The 26,120-nt window shown below is 46.4% G+C and overlaps 1 protein-coding gene across 5 annotated transcripts in view; it reads right to left on the bottom strand.

Moving 5' to 3' along the window:
* Window positions 1–719: 719 nt before the first annotated feature.
* Window positions 720–26,120, bottom strand: part of FNIP1 (folliculin interacting protein 1) — a 64,890-nt gene continuing 39,489 nt past the window's right edge. For 2 of the 5 annotated variants that reach the window (XM_027747697.2, XM_027747698.2), the window contains exons 4-18: window positions 25,366–25,466; window positions 25,039–25,113; window positions 24,464–24,555; window positions 21,866–21,949; window positions 20,802–20,873; window positions 19,872–20,007; window positions 19,134–19,335; window positions 18,665–18,750; window positions 12,438–12,584; window positions 10,341–10,510; window positions 7,653–9,060; window positions 7,146–7,314; window positions 5,170–5,367; window positions 4,698–4,813; window positions 720–3,907 (exon numbers count right to left, since the gene is read on the bottom strand). In XM_027747697.2, the coding sequence (XP_027603498.2) occupies window positions 3,829–3,907; window positions 4,698–4,813; window positions 5,170–5,367; window positions 7,146–7,314; window positions 7,653–9,060; window positions 10,341–10,510; window positions 12,438–12,584; window positions 18,665–18,750; window positions 19,134–19,335; window positions 19,872–20,007; window positions 20,802–20,873; window positions 21,866–21,949; window positions 24,464–24,555; window positions 25,039–25,113; window positions 25,366–25,466 (3,135 nt within the window). In that variant the 3' untranslated portion in view covers window positions 720–3,828. Of the gene's footprint in view, window positions 3,908–4,697; window positions 4,814–5,169; window positions 5,368–7,145; window positions 7,315–7,652; window positions 9,061–10,340; window positions 10,511–12,437; window positions 12,585–18,664; window positions 18,751–19,133; window positions 19,336–19,871; window positions 20,008–20,801; window positions 20,874–21,865; window positions 21,950–24,463; window positions 24,556–25,038; window positions 25,114–25,365; window positions 25,467–25,777; window positions 25,942–25,975; window positions 26,117–26,120 lie in introns of those variants that run through there. The other 3 variants (XM_039390998.1, XM_039390999.1, XM_027747699.2) reach the window with 3 other exon arrangements.

Raw genomic sequence — 26,120 nt, 5'->3', positions numbered from 1 at the left:
CGAGAACGTTTTATCACAAATACAAGATGCAGCTGCTTCAGGCAAAGGTTTTCATCTCCTGCTTGTTCTTTTTCCTTTTTTGGGAGCACCTGATTTAACTGAGATGCTCTAAAGCCTCATTTCTGTGCTCTGCTATATCTTCCTAAATTAGTTATTTTTCCTGTTGGATGATTATCACTTCACTTTTCTTGGCAGCACTGTCATCACAATTTGAACTTACATTTAATAAAAACTTAGAGACTCCTCAATAACCTCCCTTCCTGTGCAGTGACCCAGAGAGACAGAAAAGGGATTGTACCCGGGCAGATGGGCACCAATACAATGCCTTGTAGGAGAGGAATTGCAAACACTCCTGTGACAAATTGCTTTGCAGGTCACTTCAGCAATGAATGCACAAACCAGTGCACAGACCAGCCCCTTCTGCTTGTGTCTCTTCTCAAGCAAATTCAAGCACTGGTACAGAGGGTCAGGGCCTCCCTCCTGTCTCACTATTGCTTTTTGGGGGCCAATGACATTCCCAACTGAAGGGACAGCAAGTTCAAACACAAATTCTATTTGAAACTATTAATTCCTTAAGAAACCCCAAATTAAATGGCTGCAGCAGCACTAAGCACAGGAAGCATGGCCCAAAATGGACAGGGGAGAGGAGATGGTTCTATTCACACACTCACCCACGCTCTCATACATGCATAAAAAAGGGACACAAAAGGTACCAGAAGTAAACTGACGTATTGTATTTATTGCACAAATTTCCCCTAAAATTGGGAATGGTTATTATAATACAAGTGCACATCTTGGGAAATATATACAAAAACAGAAGAGATAACAAGTATGTACATTTTACCCAGCATTTTACAAGTACCACCATCTAAATAATTTAGAGAAAGCAAAAAATTGTCATAAAACATCTCTAAGAACTAATAGGGAAAACATATGCAAGGTGTAAAATCTGTTCTTTTAAACAGTTTTTGTTCTTAGCAGCCCAGTGTTTGCCAATTGCAACAAAACCAAATTTGCTAATTTGTGTTTCTAGTACACTTAGTTTTCAGCCAGAAAATTAAGACATGTTAATAATGGAGATTGGGAATAGTGGAAAAAAGAAATCAAACATTAGTTTTCTATTCACATAAAACAATCGCGATATATTTTAAAAAGTCGACGCTATAGCCTGTAAAAATCCCTTTTTGTGTTATTTAACAGACAGACAGACGTACCACATTGTTCATGTACCCCAAAAAAATTAACTCACGGGAAAACTTCCCATGCCACGAGGGTTTTGGTTGTGTTTTGCCCACAACACTGCTGAGAGGGGCCGAGGGGAGGGACTGGCACGGGGGAGGACACCGAGGAAGCTGCATCAGCCTGGGACTGACTGAACACATCATTAACACCACTAACGAGCAGCAGAGGGCACAGGACAGCACAGAAGGTGCCCCCCCCAGCCACCTCCTTCTCCTCTCACATTAATATTATTTCAAGCCGTGCAAGGGCCTCTCTGGAGAGTCAAACCCATTTCAAAGCAACCCCAACGATTTGCCAGTAATGGCTCGGAGGAGGACGCAGTTCTCCCGTCAGGGTCACTGCAAGCTCAGTCCTGGGGGGTGCCAGGGTTAGGGGGCAGCTGCCCAGCTCTCTGGGCACTGCTACAGACAAACCCACCCAAGGAAGGAGTGCACCCTCAGCCCCCCTCACCGCCAGCCCTGGCAGTGCTGCCATGGCCAGGCCACCCCTGCCAGCCTGGGCACAACTCAGGACTCAACTACTGCCCACAGCACGTCCCCAGCCAAGAGTTCAACAGCCACACGTGGAGCTCAACCCTGGAGTTCATTACAAATGTGTTTACACAATCAGGCCCTGTGTCATGCTCGTTCCAAAAACCAGATGTAACACAACTGTGTGGCGAGGAAAGGACATTTGAAAAACAGGGGAGAAACAAACCCTTGGATCACACATCGAGTTCCTCCCCTGCAGCAGTCAGCGTGAGGGTCTGTGCACAGGGTTCCAGTGACACTGCTGGGTGAACGCTGGGGTCACCTCCTGGGGTCACCTCCTGGCGTGGGGGGCAGCTTTGCCCTGTGGATTTTCCCTGGAACAGCTTTAAGGGACAGATTTTAAACAGCGCTGAAAAACCACCCTGGGTGAATCCTGGCCCCAGAGAAGGAAGGGAGGAGAGTTCTGTCGCTGACAGTGGTGGGGGGCAGGGATCTCCCCGTTGTTTTCAGGTTTATCAAATGGTTCAAATAGATTTGTATTTGAAGTAACCCTGCAAACACCAATAGCAGGCGTGTTGTACTATGGGAGGGATGATCACAGAATGATGCATTTATAGAATTTCTCACAGAGTTTAGCCACCAAGTGAATACGTGTCTCCCACTTGTGAGGATAATCCATGAAACTCAATATACTGAACGTAATCAATGAAAACAGAAGCTAAAAATCAGCAACATTAATTGGCTGCCAGGACAAATACGTAAAGCAAAGCCTAGAATGAAGTGTCCAGTTAAACTGAGGTAGTAGAGCCTTTGAAAACATAATCCACCTCCCACTGTCTATTTACATGACTTACACCAGGTTGGGTCCATCAGCTACTCGTACAACTATTGTATATACAGTGACAAACCAGTGATGGCTGAGTAAAAGAGAAATGCTGAGAATAAAACAAACAACATTTCCTGCTGGTAATTACACGAGTGAGTAGAAAAGGGATTAGAGTCATCTGCAGGGTATATTTGTCAAAAAATAATTTGGATATTACTACACTATGGTGTAATCAATGTTCATTTCTTTTGTAGAATGCTTTTAAAAAATGTATCAATTAGTTACCTGAGCAATTAAGGGTAATAGTCTACTCATTTTGTCCCCAATGCTTTGGTACAATTATTTCTAGTTCATTATTTCAATAGCTGGCTGACTGACTGCTGTAAAAAGAACATGGTGTTGCAAGAACATTAAAGATCATAAAAAAGTTAGAGGTAACTGTCATGTCATTCTGGGGACCCCGTGGGGAAATTTCAGCCAACATTCTCTTTAGATTATTTTTGTTTTTAACATTTTGATTACGTTGTGGAAGAAAAGCATCACTTAGTATAAAGCAACATTTAAACATTATAAACATTTAATACTGGTTACAGCATCCAGCCAAGAAAGAATCTCCATCGCTAGTTTGTCTGTTGGCCTCTTCCTTCCTCCTCCCTGTCCCCCTCTGTCCCCTGCTTTTCCCTCTTCCCAAGAGAAAGGTCATAAATAAATTCTGGAGCTGACTGTCATTAATAAGCCTTTTACAAAACAAAGTGGGCCCCGTTCTTCCTCTGGGAAGAATCCAGAACTGGACTATGACATGAAAAAGTAGAAGTTGTTTACAAATCATCGCAGCTTGAGAATTACAGATCCCAAGGAGATCCTGCTCAGCTGAGGCCGGGCTGGAGGCAGCAGCTGCTCTCTCCTGTTCAGTTCCTAAGGGCTGATGGCATCATGTGTTTCTCAGAGCAGTTCTTCCTCCGTTCCCCAGTGTAAGTCACAGTCAGCCATTGTGGCAGAAACTGCTAAAAAACGCAGATCTTCAGCTTTGCTAAAATCTTCACTTTTCCGTGGCTGAAAGCTCGGGCTTACTCAGTTTTCTTTACTCCTTTCTTTATCCTTTTTGATAAACGGCCGAGTGGGAGAGGAGAAGTCTCCAACTGTTTGCACACTGTGCAGTCATATATGGAGGTGCTGCAGCTCAGCGAGCAGTTTGTTTGAATTGCTGCAAAGAGAAAGGAGCCAGAACAAGTTGTCTTCCAACTTTGTTTCCAGAGAGGCAAAAAGTTTAAGTCTGTGGGCTCTGGCATGTTAAAGTAGGATCTGGGCAACGTAGGGAGAGTGAGTGCTCGCTACAGCTGCCAGCAAAGGGAGGTCGCTGGATTCAATCCTGGAAGGAAGCAGAAGAGTCACATTTAATCCAGCCCGGAACATGGTGGGACTGAACACGTGTCAGTGCCCACAGAGCCTGCTCAGCCCCTCCACTTGGGCCCTGGGTTACTCTCTGCAGCTGCCACACTGTTCCCAGCACCCTCCAGCTGTGCCTGCTCACGCACTGCCAGCGCTGCCTCAGCTCCTACCTGTCTGGGGGGGTTTCACAGCACCAACAAACTGGTGAGGAAGCAAATGGAGGGAGGAAGAACACCCAGTTCCTTCCTAACCTAACAGCAAAGGGAGTAACAGCTGGGGGACACAGTGCAGGAGCAGAGGACTGGGCTGAAGCAGTGGCAGCTGCTCCCCCAGCTCCAGCACCACACGTGCTCCATGTGCCTTCCTGCTCACCCTGTACTCCTCTGCCTTCCTGTGAACACCCCTTCAACAACTCCTCTGCCTGTGCCCCACACCCACAGAGAGGTACTGTGTGCCTTACATGACACAGAGGGTGTTTTGTGCCACATTAGGGAAAGCCAGCCTGGAGGAATCAGGAACCCGTGTTGTTCAGTGCTGACTGACCACCTAAGCAGGGAGTCTGATAAGCTCCAGAGTGCTGAGCCCATCTTCCTGCCCGGGGGGAAGACACAGGCTGGGGATCCTTGGGATCCAGCAATGGCTAAGCAGAAGCCTGTGGCCATGGGTAACTTATGAGTTCCAGTCCCATTTGGGAATCCATTTTGCTGTGCTTAGAACAAGCCCAGGCAGGGGATGTGGCACCAGGACACCCAGGGTGTTTGTGACCATACCCCAGCACCACGCCCAGCTCCTTCACGTGGACTCTCATCTGGCCCTTGAGATACTCAGACAGCATCTTGCTTTTGAAGTAGAGCTCCTGCAGCCGATCCTCCAGGTGCATCACACACTAGAAAGCAAAGGCAGATGTGTGAGGGAAGACAGAGCTCTCTCTGAACCAAAGCAGCCTCAGAGCAGAACAGCACAGACCACACATGCCTGTTGCCTGTTCTGTGCTTGTGTCTAGCAGAGATATTCACTGGCAGGACTCTTGCTTTGCAGCAGAAGCCTTTGATTACACGTTAAATCAGAATTAATGAGGCAGCTGTTTTAATTACAGACTGGCATTTCAATAGGCAGCTCAAACAGCTACACCAGAGGATGCACTGGCTACTGAAATTGTGGCTACAAACACTAGGCAGAATCTTACACTTTCTTAAAGGGTGCTTTAAAACCATCACCCTCTCGATTGCCATTCAGACTTACAAAGTTCGGAGATAAATTATGCTTGTAAAGCTGAAGAGTGGAATGAAGCAGGTTGGAGACAAGACTGGAGACTAACACTTCTTTTCCCAGTTTATTGTCAATCATTCTTCTCTGGCTACTGGCCACTTGCACCGTCCACTTGTCTGTGTCTGCAATAATGCAAACGGCCTCTGCAATGGGCTCGTCCAGAACAGGGTGCTGGGAACACAAAATGAAGAGCAGAACCCTGAGAATGACAAATGACAACGGTCTTTTCACAAAACATCACCATCCTGGGCAGCAGGATAGCACCCCTGGACAGCAGGATAGCATCCCAGACACTGTTTCCCCTAAAATCCAGTTACATGTGCCCACGCTGCACTCCATCCATTAAACAGAGGGGTTTTGTGAGCAAGGCACAGTCTCAGAAGGATGGTGGCTATTCTACCTTCTCTCCCAGGCTCGAAAGTGTGTCACTGGCTGACAGCTACATATTTTGATATTTGGCATAAAGAGTTCTGACATATCTAAAGTATATTTTAAACTCCTAAAACTGAAAGTACCAAAACTCCAATTCGCTGTTCAGCACGGCTGTGTTAACAAGGTCGGGTTACTCCCAGTTGTCACTGGTTTCCCTTCATGGGAGGCCAGCAGAGGGAGTCAGGAACCAAGCCTGTGCCTTGCCATTCCTTCCAGCGGGTGCTGCACCTCTCCCAAGCCCTGAAAAAGGGGTTGAAAAAGGGAGTATTTAGAAACCCACCGTCCTTCCCTAATACCTTTTTTGGCCTGGACTGTTAGGAAGCACCTCCTTCCAAAGAGTCCCACAGGGACCTCACACAGTGCTGGGATGCAGTTACTGTTGTACTTGAAGAGAAGCATAAAAATGTGGCTCAGTCAGGCTGTGTTTCAGCCACATCTGTCCCACAGCAGCAGGTACCTCACACTGCTGCCTCTCTTGCCTGAAATTCAATTACACTTCCCAAATGGCTTAAACATGTGGCTTAAACCAGCCCCTGGAACAACCACCCAGGGAGCAAAACTCGTTCCCTGTGGAGCTGGGCACAAGGGAAGGAGATGAAATGTGAGGAAGAGCCACAGGTCTGATGCACACTGTTAATGTGAGAAGATGGAAAAAGGGGATGTTTTGGAGGCTCTCAGGAAAGCGGCTGCTCCCCAGCCTGTGCACATCTGGGGTTTTTCCCCATTCCCTTGGGAATAAATAGAGGGAAGCAGAATCACACTTTTCAGTGACAGCCCACTTTCCACTCCTTTCCTGGGGACTAAAAGAGGTAGGGAATACCACGCTTCCCAGTCATGCCCCAGTTCATCCAGGGAAAAGTTTCTGTGGAGAAGAGATGATCGATCACCAGCACACGTGAGCAGCACAAGTCCCTTTTGGACAATTATCTTTACATTGGTTTCTCCTTTTCCAGTGAAGCCATCACCACTGGACACATGGACTACAATCCTAAAGAAGGAGAAATGCCCTCAAAATATCAAACATTCCTGGTGGCTTCACTGTGGAGGACACATTCTGCTGCACAAGCACATTGGTCAGACGTGCAGGGACAGAGGAGGGAGCAAAGGGAGCTTCTGCCCCTCTGCAGCAAGACCCTGCCCAGGAAGAGATGCACAACCTCAGCTTTTGGGCTGGTTTAACATCATCCCATCCTGTGGGCACACAACCACCCCCTGCCATGCCTACAGGAGATAATGATTCCTCTATGGCTTAGCACCAAGATCCCTCTTCCCAAGGCAAGGGCCTCCCAACTGGCTTCAGTGGGAGTCTAATCTTTTGTGATCCAGATTTGCAGTGAAACACCCACGTGTTTCAGATATATGAACTGAGAGAAGAGAAAAAATTGGTGACCTGGGACTGGGGAAACGTGACAGGAGCTGCGACAGTAAATATTTCCACTACCAGCAGGTTTGCATGTTCAAAAACATTTACCTTCCCCTACTGTGAGAAATACATTTACCAAATATAGCTTAATTACCTGCACAGCATGAGACAAATCTGACACCAAACAGTGCCTCAGCTTTTCATCACTTCCTATTCCTTGCAAAACAAAGTCAGGGACATAAGATGAACAGTAGCCTCCTAGTAAGGATCTTCCAAAATTGGCAATACTGGGCTGGACAGAGTTCACTTCAACTAATTTTGACCTGCAAGAAAGGCATATCAATAATAAACAGCAAATTCCGCTTGCAGAGAGGTTGCATTTCCACTTTTATCATAGCTCTTCTAACTTCCATTCAAGCACTTTTTAAGGAGTTTAAAGTCAGCTTTTGCAGTCATGGAAGCAGAGAACACAAGCCAAGATCACAATGCACAATTAATACTTTTTTCCAGACCACTGATCTTGCCATATTCCTTAACAACCAGCAAGCTCAAGAGACACTTTTCCAACCCTGATGCCAAGTTAGGCTACAGTCCTCCAAACATGTGACATGAGAAGAGGCTCCATCTTCTTTAGGCTGTGTTACTGCTGAACAGTACTTACCCAGGGAAGGGAATCTCATATTCCTCTGCCCAATCTTCTTGCTCTCCTCCATAATAGTTACTGCCCAGTCTAGTTAGATCATGGCCTGTATCCTCACTTTCACTGTCACCCAGGGCACTGTCTGAACTCTCATTTCTTGGAATGTCCCAATCAATCCCTGGGGCGACTTTTTTCTCTACGTTTTCTCTGTCCCCACAGGGGACACGAATAGAGATTTTCTCTCTTTGGTCCTGCTCATTAAAGCAGTTTTTGTAGGTCTCTTGTCGAACAGAGTCCATGAATTTACAAAATTCACTAGGTGGTTTGCAAGCCTTTGTACACGGCTTTTTAGAAAACTCTAAACTACTGTTGTGAGCAAGAAGGTCCGTAGCTGCTTGCCCTGGAATATCATCAATAGTCCGGGTTTCAACTGAACTGTCATCAGTGAAATACTCGTCAAACAGGCTCATGCTCTCAGCACTGCACGGGTTTGGGTTCCAGCTCTGATGCTCACTAGCAACTTGAGGAAAGGGTTCAGCTGTCCCACAGTCTCTATTTTGGTCCTCAACAGTTTGTTTAGCTTCACAGTTCTGATCAGCAGACACTGCTGCCTCCGCTGCTGGCGGGCTGTGATGCCTGGCAATTTGTTCCACTACTGCCTGACTCCTCAGCTCGATGTCTGAGTCAGGTGACATGGAATCTCCGATGAGGAAAGTCACCTTTGTCTGGGCCTCAGCGGCGCAGGGGAAGGCGTCGCAGAAGAGCTTGTCAGGGGGCTTCTTCTCCACGGCGATGCCGGGTGTCCGCGTGCCCCCGCCCGCGGGGCTGCCCGGCTCCAGCCCCTCCTCGCCCCTCCACGCACTCCCTGGGGCCTCCACTCCAGAGTCTGGCCCTGCAGCCGCCCCCGTGCACACCACAGTCTCCAGCTTGGTGTCCATGCAGGGCCTCGGCTGCTTCACATCCACAGCATCTTCCTGCCCGTCGTCGGGGACGATGGTTCTGCTCTCGTCGGAAGAAGTTTCCAGCTCTCCCTTGGGAGTGCTCTGCGTGTCTTCTCGCTCGTGCTGTGGAACCCCTTCTATGTTCTGTGCCAGGGAAGAGGGACATTTGCAGTATTTACAGCTGCAGTTGGCAGTTCTCGTCTCTTCAGACTCCGTGGGCAGCAGGTTGCCCCTGTTCTTGTGCATCGTGACGAGCACATACTCAGACTCTTCCACTTCTCCTTTCTCCAGCGTGGTGGTGATCACAGTGCCGGGCATGACGATGGCCTCATCCTCCCCGTTCTCTAGAAGATGCGTCTCTTGAAGTTCAGAGCATCTGATGAAGTAAGTGAGGAAGTAAAGCAATCTCTGGACCAGGTCATGCCTTTTGCCAACCACAACTGTTTTTGCCAATCTCACAGGTGATCCAATAGCCCCATACAGGTCACCTAGGACAGGAAATACACAATTATTTGGCATCTTTGCAATAAATTATTCTCCTAACAGCAATTGTTGGGGCTGGATTTCAAAGACCAGGTCTACAACAGAGAAATACTAAAGCAGCAGAGTGATGACAGCTATCCTCTAGTTTGTTTTCAACAGATAGAATCCCAAAGATGCTGTTGGTATCAGTCTGTAAGGTGAGCCACTGGTCAGGGGGACATCTGATCTCACACATCAGGGACCACCTCACTCCAGCTTTGGAGGCTCGTCTCCTGGGATCCTTATATAGCCATGGGAGAGAGGAGGCGTCTGCATCCACCTACCCTGGAGAGTCTGGAAACTGGGCTGAACTTTTACCCACAAGAGAAAGCTGTAAAAGAAGCAAACCTATGCCAGGAATGAGGGCAAAAAGTGATGGTGGCAGGTGCATGGCTGGAGCCAACCTCCTTCTGTTCCCCTCCTTGAGCTCTGCTATGGGTTGGATGGGGTGTTCTGACTGTACTCGAGTCACCTGGGCAGGTGTTGTGTGTTCTGGAGGTATTAGGGAGCTGCAGGGATGAGGGGACAAGGGGCCCAAGAGGCCTCAAATGCCACTCTAACCACAGTGGGTCCCTCAAGTCCCATGAGCTCTGAAATCAAGTCTTCTTGCCAACTCCCTGGCCATTCTTGCCTGTACCAGAACAGGACAACCTCCCAGAACTCTCCCTTCCCTTCCCTAACCAAATTCCAGGAGAGTGTGTGCAGAGCAGGGCATTCTGACCTTATCTCCCCTCCTCTACTTGCAATTAGCAGACAGTATGACCAGCTACACTGACTGGGCTTTGAGACCTTCCCAGGAGGTTGCTGAGCCATGATTTCCTGTTCTGTATCAATCCATTATATTAAGAGTGTGTTCATTTCTGATCAAAAGATGGATTTCCTCGATTTTCTCTTTCTAGAATGAGGCTTATTGATAGCAGCATCCCAAAAATTAAAAATGGATTTTCCTTCTAGATAGAGGGCCAGGGGAGAGCTGGAATCCTCCACCAGCACCAGGACAGGTGACCTTAAGGGACCCCACAGAGGTGACTAAAGAGGGCCTTACTTTTGGGCTAACATTTTACAATACATAATGCCTTAAGAAACTAGAGTACACATAAAAAAATACAGTGACCGCCTCTAAGCTGGAAATACACACTTTTGTCTCATTTTGAATTAAGAAATAAATAACTTGGGAGGGAAGTAACAAGCATCATAAACCCATTCCTGTAAAGCTGCTGGTGGTTTAGAGGTGATTGCTACATACCAAGCTGTGCCCACAGAGGGTTGTAGGGATGGGTTTTGGCCAGCATGTCCACACTCTGGGAAGAATGCTTCTCCAGGAAGATCCTTATGGGCGGCTGGCCATTGGGCATGACGGTGGGGACCCAGGCCAGGTGGTTAGTCAGCACTGCAGTCAGCAAAGCTGGTAAAAACCTGAAAGCAAAACGTCCAGCAATGGGGTTTTTTTCCAGGTACACACTCAGGATGTTAAACTGACAGCAGCTCCACAGTCTAGATGGATCAAGGATTGCAGAAACAGCCTGACAAAGTCAGCACAGATCATCCCTTCAGTCCTGGTTTTCAGGGACAGAAGGGGTGGCTGGACCCTCCCTCCCACCCCTGCAAAGCTCATTCTTAGAACACGCATTTAAAGTAAAATGAAATTTTTACCTCTGTGGCATCTCAGTTCCTCTGTTTGGCAATAACTACGAGACTTCCTATTTTGCAAGTTTTATGCTGTGAAACATCTCAAAACCAACTTATTCTGTTCACTGTAAGAAAGCAGTGGCACTGTGTGGCCTCTGTACTCCAAGGAGATCCCAAACCCACAAGATCTGTGACTATGGATGAGAAGGAAGGCTATCACTACCAAACCTGTAAAATAGCTGGGTGCTGTGTTCTTTCACATAACTGTTGTGCAATTCCAGCACACAAGGCTGCTCCTTTCAAAAATAAACCCCCTCAAAGTTCTGTAGCTCAGCCAGAGGAGCTGTGCCCTTATGCTGGCAAAACAGTTTTCACTAGCTAAGAAATTAAGGCTAAAAACCTTTCTGAAAAACGTTAACTATCTGATTTATTGCAGTGATAGAGCATGGTTTCTGCTCCGTGGAGGGAACTTCCCTTCCCAGTCAGTTTTCCTGGCAGGAGCAGAGCCCAGGAGCCTCCACACGCCAATAGATGGTGCTGGTGGCCTCAGCAGCTCAGGTGTGGGGAGGAAAACAGTTAAATGCCTCAAAATAACATTATTTGAATAGTTTACAAGCATCAGGAACCCTACAGCTTCCATGCAGCCAATTCCTCACTGGAGACAGCCAAAGGAGGAGAGGAGATTTAAAACTGGATTGGAAAGGATACAGAGCATAATTTCTTCTTGCTTCCATCACTGTAAATCTTACTGTATTTAAAATAAAGCAAACAAACCCAAATAAAGGACCATTTAAATGTAACCAAGATATGTAGGTCTCAGAATGGCAAGGATCAGGATGGCCCAGGAAAAAAGCTTCCACTGAAGCAGGAACTGATTTTAAGAAAACACATTTGAACCCCTCACAGTTCCCTGTGGTTTCTCCCCTTGCACTGAGGCAGGAGCAGGTGGACCACACTGACCACTGGGGAGAGAAGAGATGACAAAGGTGGTGGCAGAGCTGGAGGATGGGAGCAGCAGCCCCTTCCCTGAGCCACCCCTTCCCCCCCTGCAAAGGGAGCAAGCAGCTGCTCTGCCAGTGCCATTCCCACCCAGCACACGTCCGTGCTCGTTTTAGGACCTCACTGGAGCCAAGCGCTTTAAAAACTTCCCCTACTCGTGCCCTGGGGAAAGGGGATGAATTGTTGACATAAGAGTAAATTTATCAGATTCACCCCAGTTTATCAGGAACTTTCTTTCTCAGTTTTCAACACCCGCTCAGGGCCAGGGCCTGAGGCCAGAGAGGTGAGCACTGATCAGCACACCAGTGGCATTTATAATGATTTAAGGTTTAAGAGCAATTTGTGGTCAGACAGTATTACAGAAACAGCTCTTCCTGAATGTCTAACCCTGCTCATCATATGACAACTGATTCTGAAAGGTAGATTAGTGCATTTTGTAAGGTATGTTCACCCACTTCCAGACATCCACACCCATCACATGCTTCCTATGGACATGTTTCAGATGTTCAGCCTCTACCAAGATTTAGAGGATTGTGGGGAAGCAGAAATGTACTGAGATAATTTCTTATTTCTTTTTTGTTTTAAAAAGAAGGTATTTATGGGCGGCCTTTTGATTCTTTGATTGCCAGGATTTTAACAACCGATTATTTGAAATTTGGTTTGAAACAAAAAGGCACAATCACATATGGAATTGAAAAACTGAAATCCACCATACTGGTTCTTGGAAGCGTTTTCCATCAGGAAAGTGAACTCCTTCATGAAGCGATGGCAGAGCTGGTTCTTCTCGGGTGTCCCTGACATCATGGTGAGCCAGACGGGCTCCCCGATGCGGGGCATCGTGTACAGGTTGCAAATTGTCGTTCTAGAAAACAAAACCAAAACATCAGCAGGCTAAACAAACAAACAAAAAAAAAGGAAAGGCAGAGATCCCAGCTTAAAGAATTCACTGCAATGTTTAGTTCCAGCTGTCATTTCTATCAGAAACAAAATTTCTCTCGTCCACCATCATTCAAACCATGTTGCTCGTTCAATAGTAGGAATTCACCCTTCACCAGGGAGAGCTGAACCTCACAGGTTCCTCCTGCATCCACCTGAACTGATCCCAAACACAGCAACACTCCCTGCCACAAGTCAAGAGCTGCCCTACTCTGACTGCAGAAGGAATGATTTCTTCTGTTATCTCCTTGCTTTCTCCACTTCATTCAAAACATACTTCTGCTTTATTTATGACTAGGACAAGTTTATCTATATCTGACTTATACCTGAACTTCCTCCTTGCTTTAAAAACTTGGTGTATCTCAAGGCCAAACCCACCCAAGTGTGATGTGTAGAGCAGGGGAACAGCTCACCTCTTTAGCTTTAAATAGAGAGTATGAGAGTCAAAGTCACCCCATGGCTGTTCAGGTTACACACTCACCCACATCCTTTTTGACTCTACAGAGGACAGTAAATCTATGATTAAAAATTTGGCTCTGCAGTAAAATACCAGATTAAAACCCCTCAGATTACTGTTAAACTCTTGAAAATCTAAACTAAATCATAGTTTAGTTTTAAGTACAAAGCCTCCATTACGACACTATGGGAACTTGTATTTTTATCATAGTAAAAATGTAAGCCCGAAAAAAACCAAAAGGACAAGGGAAATGACTGATCAATTCAAGTTTCTCCCCACTTAATGCACTACTTTTTCTAGATGAGGTATTTTTGTTTTACAAGACAAAGATTTACATTATCCCATTATCCCCAGTACCACCCCCTGATTTATAAAGATCTTCTCTGCATATCTTGGTCTCAAAATTTATGGACACTTCCAGAAGTAAAGCCATGGCTGTGCATGCCAGGCAGGCAAACACACTCGAGCAGCAGCTGCCAAATCTTCTGTGGTTTAGTGTTTAAAGTGCAACTCCCAGGAAGTGAGAGCAGCACGTCAGCAGCAGCACAGCACATCCCAGCCCTGGCACGGGGGCTCCCAGGGGAGGAAGGAGTTACCCCCCAGCTATTTGGCAGAGAAGCAGCTGGGTGGGGACAAGACCTTCAGAGCAGCTCCCCAGAGGGCACTGAAGGTGACTGGAGTCACTGGGGCTGCTCCAGAGGGAGGGAGGTGAGAGGGCAGTGCCATTCTCTGCCTTATTTTTTCCACCTGTGTTCACCAAATACAAAATCCATCCTATGTGCTCACAACAGTCCAAAAAAACCCTGTCTTCCTCAAAGGTTACAACTTCAGACCCTCCACTGCCACAGGCATGATGAGAACACCAGAAAGCAGCCAGTGGGCTGGAGAGAGGGACAGCTGAGTTACCTTTGCACTGCCCAGCCCTCAGAGGCTTTGCTGGCTGCTGGGTCACTGCTCCATGTTACCCTCTGCTCCTGGTCCTCTCCTGGGAGGAAAGCCCAGCCTGGTGACAGACTGGGCACAAAGTCCTGCCAGACTGCACACGAGTGGGGCACCAGCACTGCCACATGCAGGGGACAGGGGGTCTCTGGCAGCACAGGGGCTTGGGGCACTGGGATTTCATTCCTCTGCAGGAGCAAGCTGGGACTCCTCTGCAGGAGCAAGCTGGGACTAGGGATGGGATTATTAAGGGAAAGCTTTCTGTTCACAGCTCATTAACTGGAGTGGATGTTAAAGAGGCCCCAAGAAAAGGAGAAACCCCAAGTCCAGGGACTTCAAAGCTCAAAACAAGTCTCAAGACCTACACCCCCCAGACACAGCTGACCTGAGAAGCTGAAGATAAACAGCACAACTTAACGTAAAATACAGCTTATTTCTCCTTCCTATTCAAACTAACCCGAGCCAAGCCTCTTGCAGCTCGGCTGTTTTGAAAAAAGAAACTACTTTTATACTAAAACCAACATATTAAAATATTTGTTTTCGTTGAAAAGATAGCCCGAGTCTTGTGATTCGTTATTTACTATTCTGGTAACCCTGGCTGCATCTGCAGCTGATAGTGTTTCCTCCGAGCCAGATCAGATTGCCCTGGCCCCTGGCCAGCAGGCATGTGACTGCAGTGCAGGGAACCCTCCATGCCAGCGCAGGCAGCAATGGCACAGAGACCAAGGGCAAGGATTAACTGCTTCCCAGCTCTGCAGGCACCCAGGGAAACGCTCCCCTGCCAGTAAGGAAAAGGCAAAACCGAAAACAAAACAAAACATAAAAACACGAGAAACCCTCCCCGAACACTACAGGGAAGTTAATTGGATTTAAAAAACAACAACCATTACAAACCCAGTTGGCCCCTCTCCTCTCAGCCATCTGCAGCAGGAGCCCCCTCCCCTCCCCTCCCTCACCGCCCCCACACACCAGCGAGGGAAAGTTCAGTTAATGAGAGACTCTGCTCTTTTGAGGGTTCCAGTGCATTTAAATTGGTTTATATTTGGAAACGCCTCCGGGAGGCTGAACTCCAGCCCGGAGCTTACAGGCACCTCAGCCCCAGCACTGCAGCACCGGGCACAGGGGCCGGGGAGCCCCTCAGGAAACACCTTCACACCCCACAGGGCGGGAGAGCCAACTGCCAAGCGGAAAGGGAGCCCTGAGCAAACCCCTCCTCAGCCCCTCTGGGGTCTGCCCCAGCGGGCACAGATGGCACCGAGGCGAGCAGCCCTGCTCCTGCAGACACGATGGCACAGCACGGCTGCTCCTGCCTCACCCTCACCCACACACACCCCAAACCACCCTGGCCTTGGGCCCGGATTTCAGTACCAGTCTGAGACATCTTTCCCTGGTGCTGTGCAAACCAAACGAGGCAGACAGCTCCTCACGGATGAGAGCATCCTGCTGCAACCCCTTCCTCCCCGAGGAAAACACACGGACCCCCAGCCCTGTGCCCCCAGAGCTGCTCTGCCATTTAGGAGCCGCAACACAACGGCAAAGAAAAAACACCAGCGGCTTATAAAGCTTAATTCACGTGCATTTGCTCCCTTATCCTCATTTCTTCCTTCCAAAGATGGCTTTTCCTTAAAAAGGAGCAAGTAAACAAAGGCAATCCCCACTGCAGGGAGTGCAGGAGCAGGGGAGCCCCCGCGACTCCGTGCCCGTGCTGGCACCACCAAGCAGAACGCACCAGTCAGTTCACAGCAGCATAAGCTGCTTAAAAATTACTGGCAGAAAATAGGATCAAATCTGTCTGCCAGAAAGCAGAGAGAGGTGTTTCCCCAGGCCCCGAGATCAGGGTTTCCTTGCCAGCCTGCGTCTGTGCCACACAGGTATTAGTCAGATGCATAATCTGTGTTATCAATGTGCTGCGCCGGCCTCGGGGACTGGGGGAGCCGAAATGTTTATGCAAGTACAGTAGCTTATTTCATAAGTCATGTGTCTGCACAGCTGACATCCACAGAGAGTTCTAAGCCTCTAAGTCAGGTGTTAATAGCTAAACCCATCAGTGCTTTAGAAAATTAAAAATTGCTGTAAAGTGACTAATGATGTGAGGGTAGGCCTGGAGCTGGGCACCAAATCGATGGCAAATTTATCAACAGCATCCATTTGCAGAGGCAGCCTGGGCCTTCCAGAGAAGGCAGCTTTGTTTTTCCCTACGTGAGACAACAAAAGTAAAGCAAGGGTCTGTTTTGCTGTCTTTTCCCCCTCTATCCTCCAGTAGCAGCAGATAAATGCCTGCTGACCCTGCAGGCAGCTCCTTACAATTTCTGTTGCAGGTAGTGGGGTGACCTCCAACCACAGCCCCTTTCCTGCACGCTCCCTCCTCCCTTCTCTGATCAGCACAGCAGCACATCCCCCGTGCCCCACTCATCTGAGGTTATTCTGATCACCAGACTGCACATCAGCTACTCTTGGGCACCTCTGAAAATGTGAGGGTTTAAAGAAAAACAAACAAACAAGATTCTCCTTTAAAGCCACCCCAAAACCAACCAGACTGCAATGAGTTAAACCAGCATGGGATTACATTTTAGAATCACCAACCCACTGAAGTCAGCACCCTTCTTCCCTCCAGCACAGTTTGCTAAGAGGGCAGGAATCAACACAAGTCTCAGGTTCACCAAAGGACTCGGCTCCTGACTTCCCCGTGACTTCAGTGGGAAAGCAGACGCCTAAAGAGATAATAGTGTCCTAAATGGGTTTGCTGAACCTGTGCCAAAGCATCTTTGCATCCAGCCTGCAGTATTTAAATATGCTTCTTGCTTCTTACCAGACACATCCTGCATGGCTTTGAAAAGCAAGGGGCTCTTGCCTGCCACAGAAATGGGGATGTCACAGGGGTACAAGGACCCTGCCTGGGCTGGGGGCACCGGCTGCTGCCCACCTCTGAATGCAATCCCTTAAAAAAGCCAACAAAACCCAGAATTGCCAAAGGCTGCTGCCCCAGGAAATTCATTTCCATGAAATTAAACTGGATTTAATTTACCTCGTTACACTATTAAGGAGTAATATTTATATCACCATGGAAACCTCTGCATAAAACTGGTGGTTGGACACATGCTCCCAGTGCTGGTTATGCAAGGGCTGTGTCATGGGAATGATCCCAGCTCCTGGTGTGCAGGAGAGTGCCGATCTGCACCTTCCTCCTCAGCCTGTCCACAGCACCCTTCCTCATCCCATCCCAGCTCCACGCTGCTGAGCTCCCCTCCAGCAGGAAAAGCCAGCATGGGGGATTTGGCTTGTGTTTTCAGGGTTATTATTCCTACTTTTGACTCGGGATAAGTGCCCCTCCCCAGCCCTCTGGAACTGTTTAACTTGGAAGGACAAAGGAGAACGGGCAAAGTCCGCTGAAGGTACCTTGAGGAGGAATGTTTTGGGGGAAGATTTGGGCAAACAGCTGGGGAGGTGCTGTAAGAGAGGGTGAGAAGGCAGAGAAATGGCTCGGGGGGAAAGCAGGGGTAGAGGCAGAGCAGAGCTGGGGGAGCAGAGAACCACGGCGGCTGCTCCCAGTTGCTGAACTCGTCTCAGGCCCCTGGGCAGGATCAGCGGCTCCCAGTCACGAGCTCTCTCTGCTCCCTCTCTTGGCACAGCTGATCCCATCCACCTCTCACCGCAGGCCCACGTGCTCCCTCTTCCCTGCCTCCTGTCCCTACAGAACATATCCTCTGCCCTTCCTTGTGACTGCCTGGAGCTTCTGAAAAAAATAAAAAAATATACTGTGCCTTCATCCTGCAGCACCACCTAATCCATGGCATTCAGGTAGTACGTGGAATTGTGGAAAAGAAAGTGAACCCTCAGGATCCTTCGCTGTTAGTAAAACACATCCTGATGTCAGGATTTTCTTTTTATAACATCAGAGCACTGTCTTCAATAATGTCTCTAAGAAGTAGCTCTACAGTGGTTGTAAAAGGAAGCACCCTGCCACTCCCATCTGAGAGGAGATGAATCACTCAAAACAGATGGATTTCATCTTAATTCCCTCCCCCCCATGACTTCAACTATGGAAAGAAAATACAGCTAAATGCCAGGGATGTGCTTATCTGTGTTACTTTGTATATTAACTGTTGAACAGAGAGGCTCTGCAGGCACTGATAGCCAGAGATTACAGCACTGCATTTTACTGTGGGAAAAGACAGCTCTCCTTGTTCCTACCTGGTTATCTGAAATACCTTTAGAGCACAATTTAGAGTGGGGTGGGCTTTGCTCACACATCAGGAAAATACACACTAAGGTGGATTTCCCAAACATGGCTTTGCAATGCTTTTCCCCCTCTCAACGGGCCATAAAAGATAATTTAAGAGGTCACTGTGAGCTCCATTAACACCTAAAGCACAGAAAACATTGATCATCTGTGTCCTGTTCACATCAGGCCCTGAGGGATACACACACTTGGCAAAATCTGAAAACAGAGACAGGTCAGAATGGCTTGATATCACCAATCCTTTGCCGTAGTTACACTTGCAGAAGACTTTACATATTGTAAGTTACTTATCCTGCACTAAGAAGGTCCTCATAAAACAGACTCTGCTTTTGAAGGAACAGCCACAAAAGGCAGAAGTCACACTGCTCACCTGAATTCATTAAGGGCATCCACAATCCTGTTATAGGCCAAACTCCGCTGGCTGGCATCAGCTGATCTCCGGCTCATTTTCATAGCCTTGAAAGCAATCATCAAACAGATGAGTAACACAGAGCTTCAGAAGCACAGAAAATGGAAAACAAAGTCATGTGTTTGCCTCTATCTTCCATGCAACTGGTCATGCAAAAACATTTGTTAAGTGATAAAATGATGGTACAAGTGCCAGCTTTCCTATCTGAGGGAAGACAGGTGAGGCACATTTGCAGCTTCTGCTTCTTCTATGCATTTCATCATTTAAGGCACAGGAGTCAAAGTTTTGACTGCAATGATGCAATTCCTACACCCAAGAGCAAGTTGATCCCACCTTTTGTAACAAGCAACAGGAGTTAGGAATTAAATCTGACAGGGCTGGGGGAACACAGAGCAGTACAAGGGCAAGAATCCAAAGCGAGCGTGTTTACCTGTTCTATCGCACTCTTCAGTTTGTTCATGTGACTCTCAAAAAGAGGGAAGTGTGAGAAGAAGAACTCGTTGAATTTGTTGTTTTCGTCTTCATCTCTTGAGAGTGAAAAAATAACCCCAATTGCTATCTTTTTCTTCCTAACAATTCCCGGGCTTGGACCAGAGCTGTCATCTGACAAGTTGAAACTTTCATCCATGGACCTTGGAGCATGAAAAAAAGAGAAAGTTAATGTAATCCACTGATAAAGTTGTACCTTGGTTTGCTGTGTAATTCAGTTCTTGAACACTTAACTTCAACAAACACCTTTTGTTTGCATGTGTTGTCAAATCATCACCTTTGACAACATCCACTTTGTGATTTTTTACAAGCAACCATTAACTGATCCTGCAATCACAGAAGCTGGAACCGGATTGAAAGTGTTTGTGGGATCAGAATATGGTATTCTAGTTCTCTCCCATCTCTGCCAAGAATTTGTGTTGTGAGTAGGATTTTAGGGCCTCTTATCCTCAAAAATACAGCCTACAGATTTACATGCTGCTGAAGGCTTTCCAGTTAGTGCAAAACAATGAATTGCATGAGGAAAACAGAGACTAAAAAAGATCAGCCTGACTTACACCTCTGTCAATACCCCACGGAGAGCAGCAGCGAGCGCAGATGTACATATGCAAGAGCAGAATCAGGCTGACAACGGGGGAAAATGTATGGGCAGCAACCAGCATTTGAATTCCCAGCTCACCATCGAGGGAAGACCCCGTTCTCCAAGCTGGTAGTCTGGCTGCGACGCCAACGCCGCTGGTAGCTGCTAGCACAGCTTTTGTTAAACGAGGAGCCCGGGGATGGGAACGGAGTGATCAGCAGACTGCTAAGAGATGCTGCAAGAACAAGAGGAATAAATAAAAATCTCTCCTAGAAGAAAGAGCATTTGGAAAATAACACCAGCAGCTAAATGAAGCCCCTCAAGATATACCGGTGTTGCTTCTCGGGTGCTTTCTCTTTTGCTTATCTGTGTTTCTTATCTAAAAATAACCAGTTTATAATGACATTAACGAGCCATACAAGCATTACGAGGGTGGCACAGTCCTGCAGCTTTACATAAGAAGCAACGCACAGGCTGTACCTTGCTCAGCAACCTGAGTATTGGGAAATAAATTCTTTGTGGAAAGGAGTAATGTTGATGACATCCTTCCAATCCTAACCCCAGTGCCCAATATCCCAAATTTTAAGGGAGGAGAGGGGTGTTTTGGAGGCGAATTCATGTTTTAATGTCACTGTCAGGGAATCACAAAGTCCCAAACTGGTTTGGGTTGGAAGGGACCTTAAAGCTCATCTTGTTCCAATCCCTTCCACTAGACCAGGCTGCTCAGGGCCCATCCAACGTGGCCTCCCTGATTTGGAAAGGAGATGACAGCAAGTATTGTTTAGAAATGCTGCAAGCTCATTTCAATATTTAATCTGCTTTGCTTTAATAATTGGCCCTGCTGTCAGGTTACCTGTGAGATGCCTGAAGCACCATTTGTTCCTGTACACAGAGGCATCATTAATGTTATACAGAACAAGCCAGAGCAATCCCATTTCAGCACTATTTGCTGATGTGCAGAGATCCCAGTGACCAACATTACTGAGTCTTTCTGGAGTGTAGGGGGTTAACACACGGAGCTGCCATTACCAGATCTTGCTATACCGCTGTCTCTGTCCTCATTCTGCTCCCTCCCAGGCATATCCATAGGGTTGCTATGAACTGTAAAACAAGGAATACCAATTAGCAGGGGAATATACAGTTCCTTTCTTGTTTGCAGATCTCCATGTAATTAATGAAACAAAAACATGCTCATTAATTCAGATCAACAGCACTGCACAAGGCCATCACCAAGAAAGGCTGCTTAGCTGAACAAGCCAAAACACTTATCTGAAAAGCCTGTATGTGTTTTTCTCCAGTCCATACACCTACCTTAGTGCAAACTGAAACTGGTACACTTTATTTCTTTACACAGATAATTTTCAATGAAATTTTAATGTACCAAGAGGATGTTGGTCCCACTGGTAATACTCAGTGTATGGACAAAAAACCACCAAAACCCAAAATGAACACAACTTCATTCATATACCAGCTTTCTCAGGTATTATAAATGTAATTTCATAAGAATTTTCAATGCTGTCTTGAAGAAAATAATACTTTTGAGTTGTGAGCAGTGCATTGGTTGTTCAACTAAGCCAAAAGCTGTCCAGATTCAGAGTCTGTGTACACACAAGATCAAAAGTGTCTCAGGCTCAATGGTCTTTAAATGTGATATATTTTACAAATGTGTGTGTGAAATAAAACTACTCAGCCATGGAAATAAGACCCAGCCACTAAAAGCAAGAAATGTCCATTTTGAGTGAATCTAGGTTAGCTTTAGTTTTTACAGTTTAGTTGAAACCAGTCCAGATTAAAATAGCTTGACACCATTGTGAAATATTATTTCCAGAAATACGAAATCCATATTAAAATATATAAGTTTCCAAAACAAAGCAACACAAACAACCCCAAAGAGGACTATTAAATGCCTGTTGTCCTCTGGGGATTTAAGGAACGTATCCAAAAAGGTAAGAGAGCAAACATCACTGTCCGTTTTGTATTTAAAAAAAAAAAAAAAAAAAAAAAAGAAATCTTATTTCCAGGGCTGAACTACAAATGCCCCCCCAGTTTGTCACCCAGCTAGACTAGCCCACAGCACACAGCACACTGCAAACCTGCAAAGAAAGAGGCGCTCCGGATGAGGCGGAGCGGACCTTGCTCTGAGAATGCCCGCCTGGGGCTGCAAAGCTGGGAAAGACCTACACGGCAAAACGTAAAATACACATGAGAGAATGAGGTTAGTAAAGCAGAACAGTCCCTAGGGAGGGGGCCAGGGCAGGGAGAAGATATGAGCCAACATAAATGCAGAGTAACGTAGGCAGAGAACAGCTCTGAGGCCTGACAAGAATGCTGGTGTGAGGGTAAGTCCTGCAGTTGGATGGCACAGTACTTATAGAATTAACATAATAGACCCAGCTTTCCAGTGTCTCCCATACAAGGATGAGGTTTCTCAAAAGGGCTTTTTTTTTTAAGGTTGAAAAATGATTAATTTATGCAGGCTCAAAGCCTAACTTGATCACAAACAGGAGATTCATCATGGAGTATAATGTTTGTTTTAACATCCACAGTGGTGGGGTGGCTGGGAACACTGGTGCTGAAGAGGAGAGGGGAAGGGGGAGAAGGCAGGCAGGAATTCATCTTAGTAGAACCAACAGAAAATTATGGGCTGAAGTGGTTGTTGTGAGAACAGTCAGTACATCAGTTGAGTGAAACGATCACACAGAAAATAAATGTTAGCAGTCTCAGTAGTTCATTTTAAAAGTAATACTGGGTTGTAGATATACCAAGAAAACAGTGTATTTACTGTACACAAAGTCAGGAAAAGCACTTTAATGAGTTAATTGCCAGTCCCTCTCCTACATGTGAAGCAAATGCCCACTCAAAGTTTTCGGATTATACAAAACACGAAGGCTGCACCTCAAAGCTCCCTTCCATTCTCTCAGGCCTTCACTCATTAAAGAGAACACATGACCAGAGCTGCTGGTTTGTTTTTTCAACCAGTGTATCTAAAAAAAGCACGTTGTAAATAGTTCCCAACCAAAACACACAGACCCTTCTCCTGCCACAGGTGAGTCAGGAGCTGCTGAGCACAGTTGTTAGAAACGCTGCAGTTACAGATTAACTCCTTTTTCCACTTTGCCCAGGGTTCCCTCTGTGCTTAAATGGGAACTGTAAACAAACACTGCTGAAAATTTGTGCAGCTCAATCACAAAGAAAACTTCAGCATCCTCTGCTTGCAGGCAACCTCGTGCCTCTTGCCACACACCCTTGCTCCGAGGTGCCCACACCTCCTGGGCAGCTCTCAGGGCAGCCACTGGGCTGCTTGGAGGGGAAGAGTCACCCTCACCTCAGAGCTGGACATGGGTGGCACTGCCTACACCTGAATCACATTGAGTCCTCTCCTAAGAACTGCCTTATCTGAATTGGAACTTGCAGTTTAGATCTCTCTGGTGATACAGCAAACTTTTGCCAAGCACAAACCACAGCAAACCCTAAAAGTAGATGAAGTGATCTCCTCTCTCTTAGATTGGGCACCTCATGCACTGTGAAAAATCACAATTGAAGTCTGAAAGGAATAGTGAATATTAAGAAAAATGCCACCTTTTAAACTATCCTGACCTAGTGAATTCAGGAAGCATTTAATAGATAAAAGGTTCTTGCAACTTTAATTGGCTTCCCTTATAGAGAGACTATTGGGAATGACTTTAATGAGGTATACAGCTCATGAGCCTGAAAAGCATTTAAGCCCATGCCTAGGAGCAGTCTTATCAAAGTCAGTGTGAAGGAGAGAAGTAAACACTCCCAAGAATTAGGACCACATCAAAGTCAGAAACCCAGTTAAGAGTAACACAGTCATCAAATCCACTCCTTACTTCCAACCCTATAAAAGCATATTTTACATACAGCAGTATTCTGGAAAGCAATTCTAAAAAGAAGCCCCTTATTCTACCTACAACAGACATTTGCTTGGAGAGTCAACAATCAAAATGAAGGGACAGGGAGGACGTGCTATAGAACCATGAATCAGGTGGCTACTACTGGAACGAAGCACTGAAGCCCAGTATCTCTACTGTCATCTCAACTGTTCCCAAAGGGAAGAGCCAAGACCTTCCCCTCTTTGTTATCTAATGTTCATGGGGCCTCCACCCACAGCCCTTCCACGAGGCTGAGAACCAAGGATGCCAGATGGCTTCTCAACACTGCTTAACTCCCATGGCCAGACAGAGGAGAGAACACAAAGATACTCTGTCTAATCTGATCCAAAGCTGCAGCACAGCTGTGCAAGGTTAACTGAGACTCGGAGGAAACACGTGGCCACACGTGCTCAGGTGGGCAGAGTACAGAGCAGAATGAGAATTATTAACGAAAATAAAACTGGGGAGCTGAGCCAGGCACAATCAATCCTGCCTGACCTGAGACGTGCTGCTCAGGACGTTCTACAGAATGTTATTTTCCAACATTTTCTGTATTTGCACTGAAGTATGTCTAAATATTTCTATTATGCATTTTATATACACATAAACAGCTGTGTATACTGAACTACTGCTAATTCCCAGAACAGTCTGATTCATTCTCCTCCAAACTTCACCAATATTAATTTTCTATTGCATCTTTAGCTTTTTTTATGTGATTCTCTTTAAAAGACTTGCATATTCTAGAATCTATGATTACTCAATTAAAGATATCAGCAAATAAAATTTGTTTGTAATTACCTATATTCCCAAGAAGTCCATTCATAATTGTACTGTGGTCAGGCTTTAATGTATTGCTGTCTTGATTAATGAACTCAAGACTGTCCTGCAACCTATAATAAATATAAAACATACAACAAAACCAGTGATTTGCATTTCAGTAGAACAAAATGTTAGTTCATTATAGCCTGAATGGAACAGACAAGGTAAGAACACAGGCTTCCACTAGGAAAAGCTTTCAGAGCCTAAGCCATGTTCTCAGGTGGGTCAGTTAACACACAGAAAACTAAACTCTGAAGCCAGATATTTTTGTAACACCTTTTTCTTCATCTTGGACTGAATTTCCCCCGTTGCAGGCACTTCTGTACCTTACAACATCAAGCTTCCCCATATCAGCATGGAAGGAATGGTTCATTCATTCACTGAGAGCAAACTGAGGTGAAAACAACTGTGAGGGGAAGGTGAGGACGCTACTGACAGGATGTAACAAGAAGTTACTTTTTTAGAGAAAGAATCTGGAGGGTCCAAAAAAAAGTCTTGTGTGTTTGTACTGTTCACCTGCTCGTGTGCAATGGCTACAGGCTGGGGGGACTCACGTGTTGAGGCTGCCGTAGATGCTGCTCCCGGTGCGGGCTGTGAACACCTTGCTGAGCATGAGCTGGGGAGGTGAGCTGAGGAGGGCAGGAGGGGAGAAGGCAGTCAGAAACACAGTGCCAAGCCAGGCCTGGCTTTCCATTTCACAACCCCCCAGATTTTATAGACCTTCACACGACACAACGGCCTTTTGTTTCAAAAGTGACATCAGAATAACGTTAAGGCAAACACAGAAATCCCTTTTACTCTGCACTTGTGCCATTCAATTCAGTAGGCAGTAGCACTGAGTGAGTCTTCTGAAAACACCAGCAGCAAAACATTAATCTTACCGGATCTGGTGAATTTTCAATGTGGAGCCCTTGTAGCTCATGGCCACAGAGCCAAACATCATCTCTCCAAGCATGTTGGCATCTGAAGAGCACCGAGAACCCTGCAAAAAACAAACCCAACAACATTTGGGTTTAAGCCTTTTAGAAGCACACTTCTATTAGGGGGTGTAAAAGACACGAAAATATTCTTTATCTAAAAGATAAACATGCAAAATATCTTCCTAGAACACTGTTGAACACGCTAAATTGAACGGTTTAAAGAAGATAATGCTAGCACGGAAAGTGATCTTCATATTGGCTGTGAGCTCAACCACTAAAACCATTGAAGAAACCTAACCCATCTGGGTGAAGGGAAGCAGATTCCAACTGCATTAAGCCAGGGGACTAAAGTTTTAAGAATGAGATAACACACCTTGCTGAATAAAAACCATTAAGCTTAAACCTTGCCTCTCCTTGACAAGAAGAATCACCAGTTCACTGGAGGTCTTAGACAGACTGTGCACTGGAGCCAAGTTGGACCAGTGTTTTCTTGACAAACACTGATTCACAACTTATCCTTGGATGGTATTTTTATGGGATGACTCTTTCCCTCGTGCTCCCGTGATGGTACCAGCAAAGAGCTGCAGCATCGTGATGCCAGGCTACAGTTGTGCAGTTCCTGCTTCTCCGTTGGCAAGAGCTTGCTGTAAGGCACCCAGGCTAAATACCAAGGAGGGATGTCACTATGCTGCATCACAGGCTAGGCCAAATTCTGC

This window comes from Pipra filicauda, unplaced genomic scaffold (assembly GCF_003945595.2).
Source record: "Pipra filicauda isolate LSUMZ 115617 unplaced genomic scaffold, ASM394559v2 scaffold89_size2521313_pilon, whole genome shotgun sequence".
Taxonomy (NCBI): Eukaryota; Metazoa; Chordata; class Aves; order Passeriformes; family Pipridae; genus Pipra; species Pipra filicauda.
This window is presented reverse-complemented; position numbering and strand designations above follow the sequence as displayed.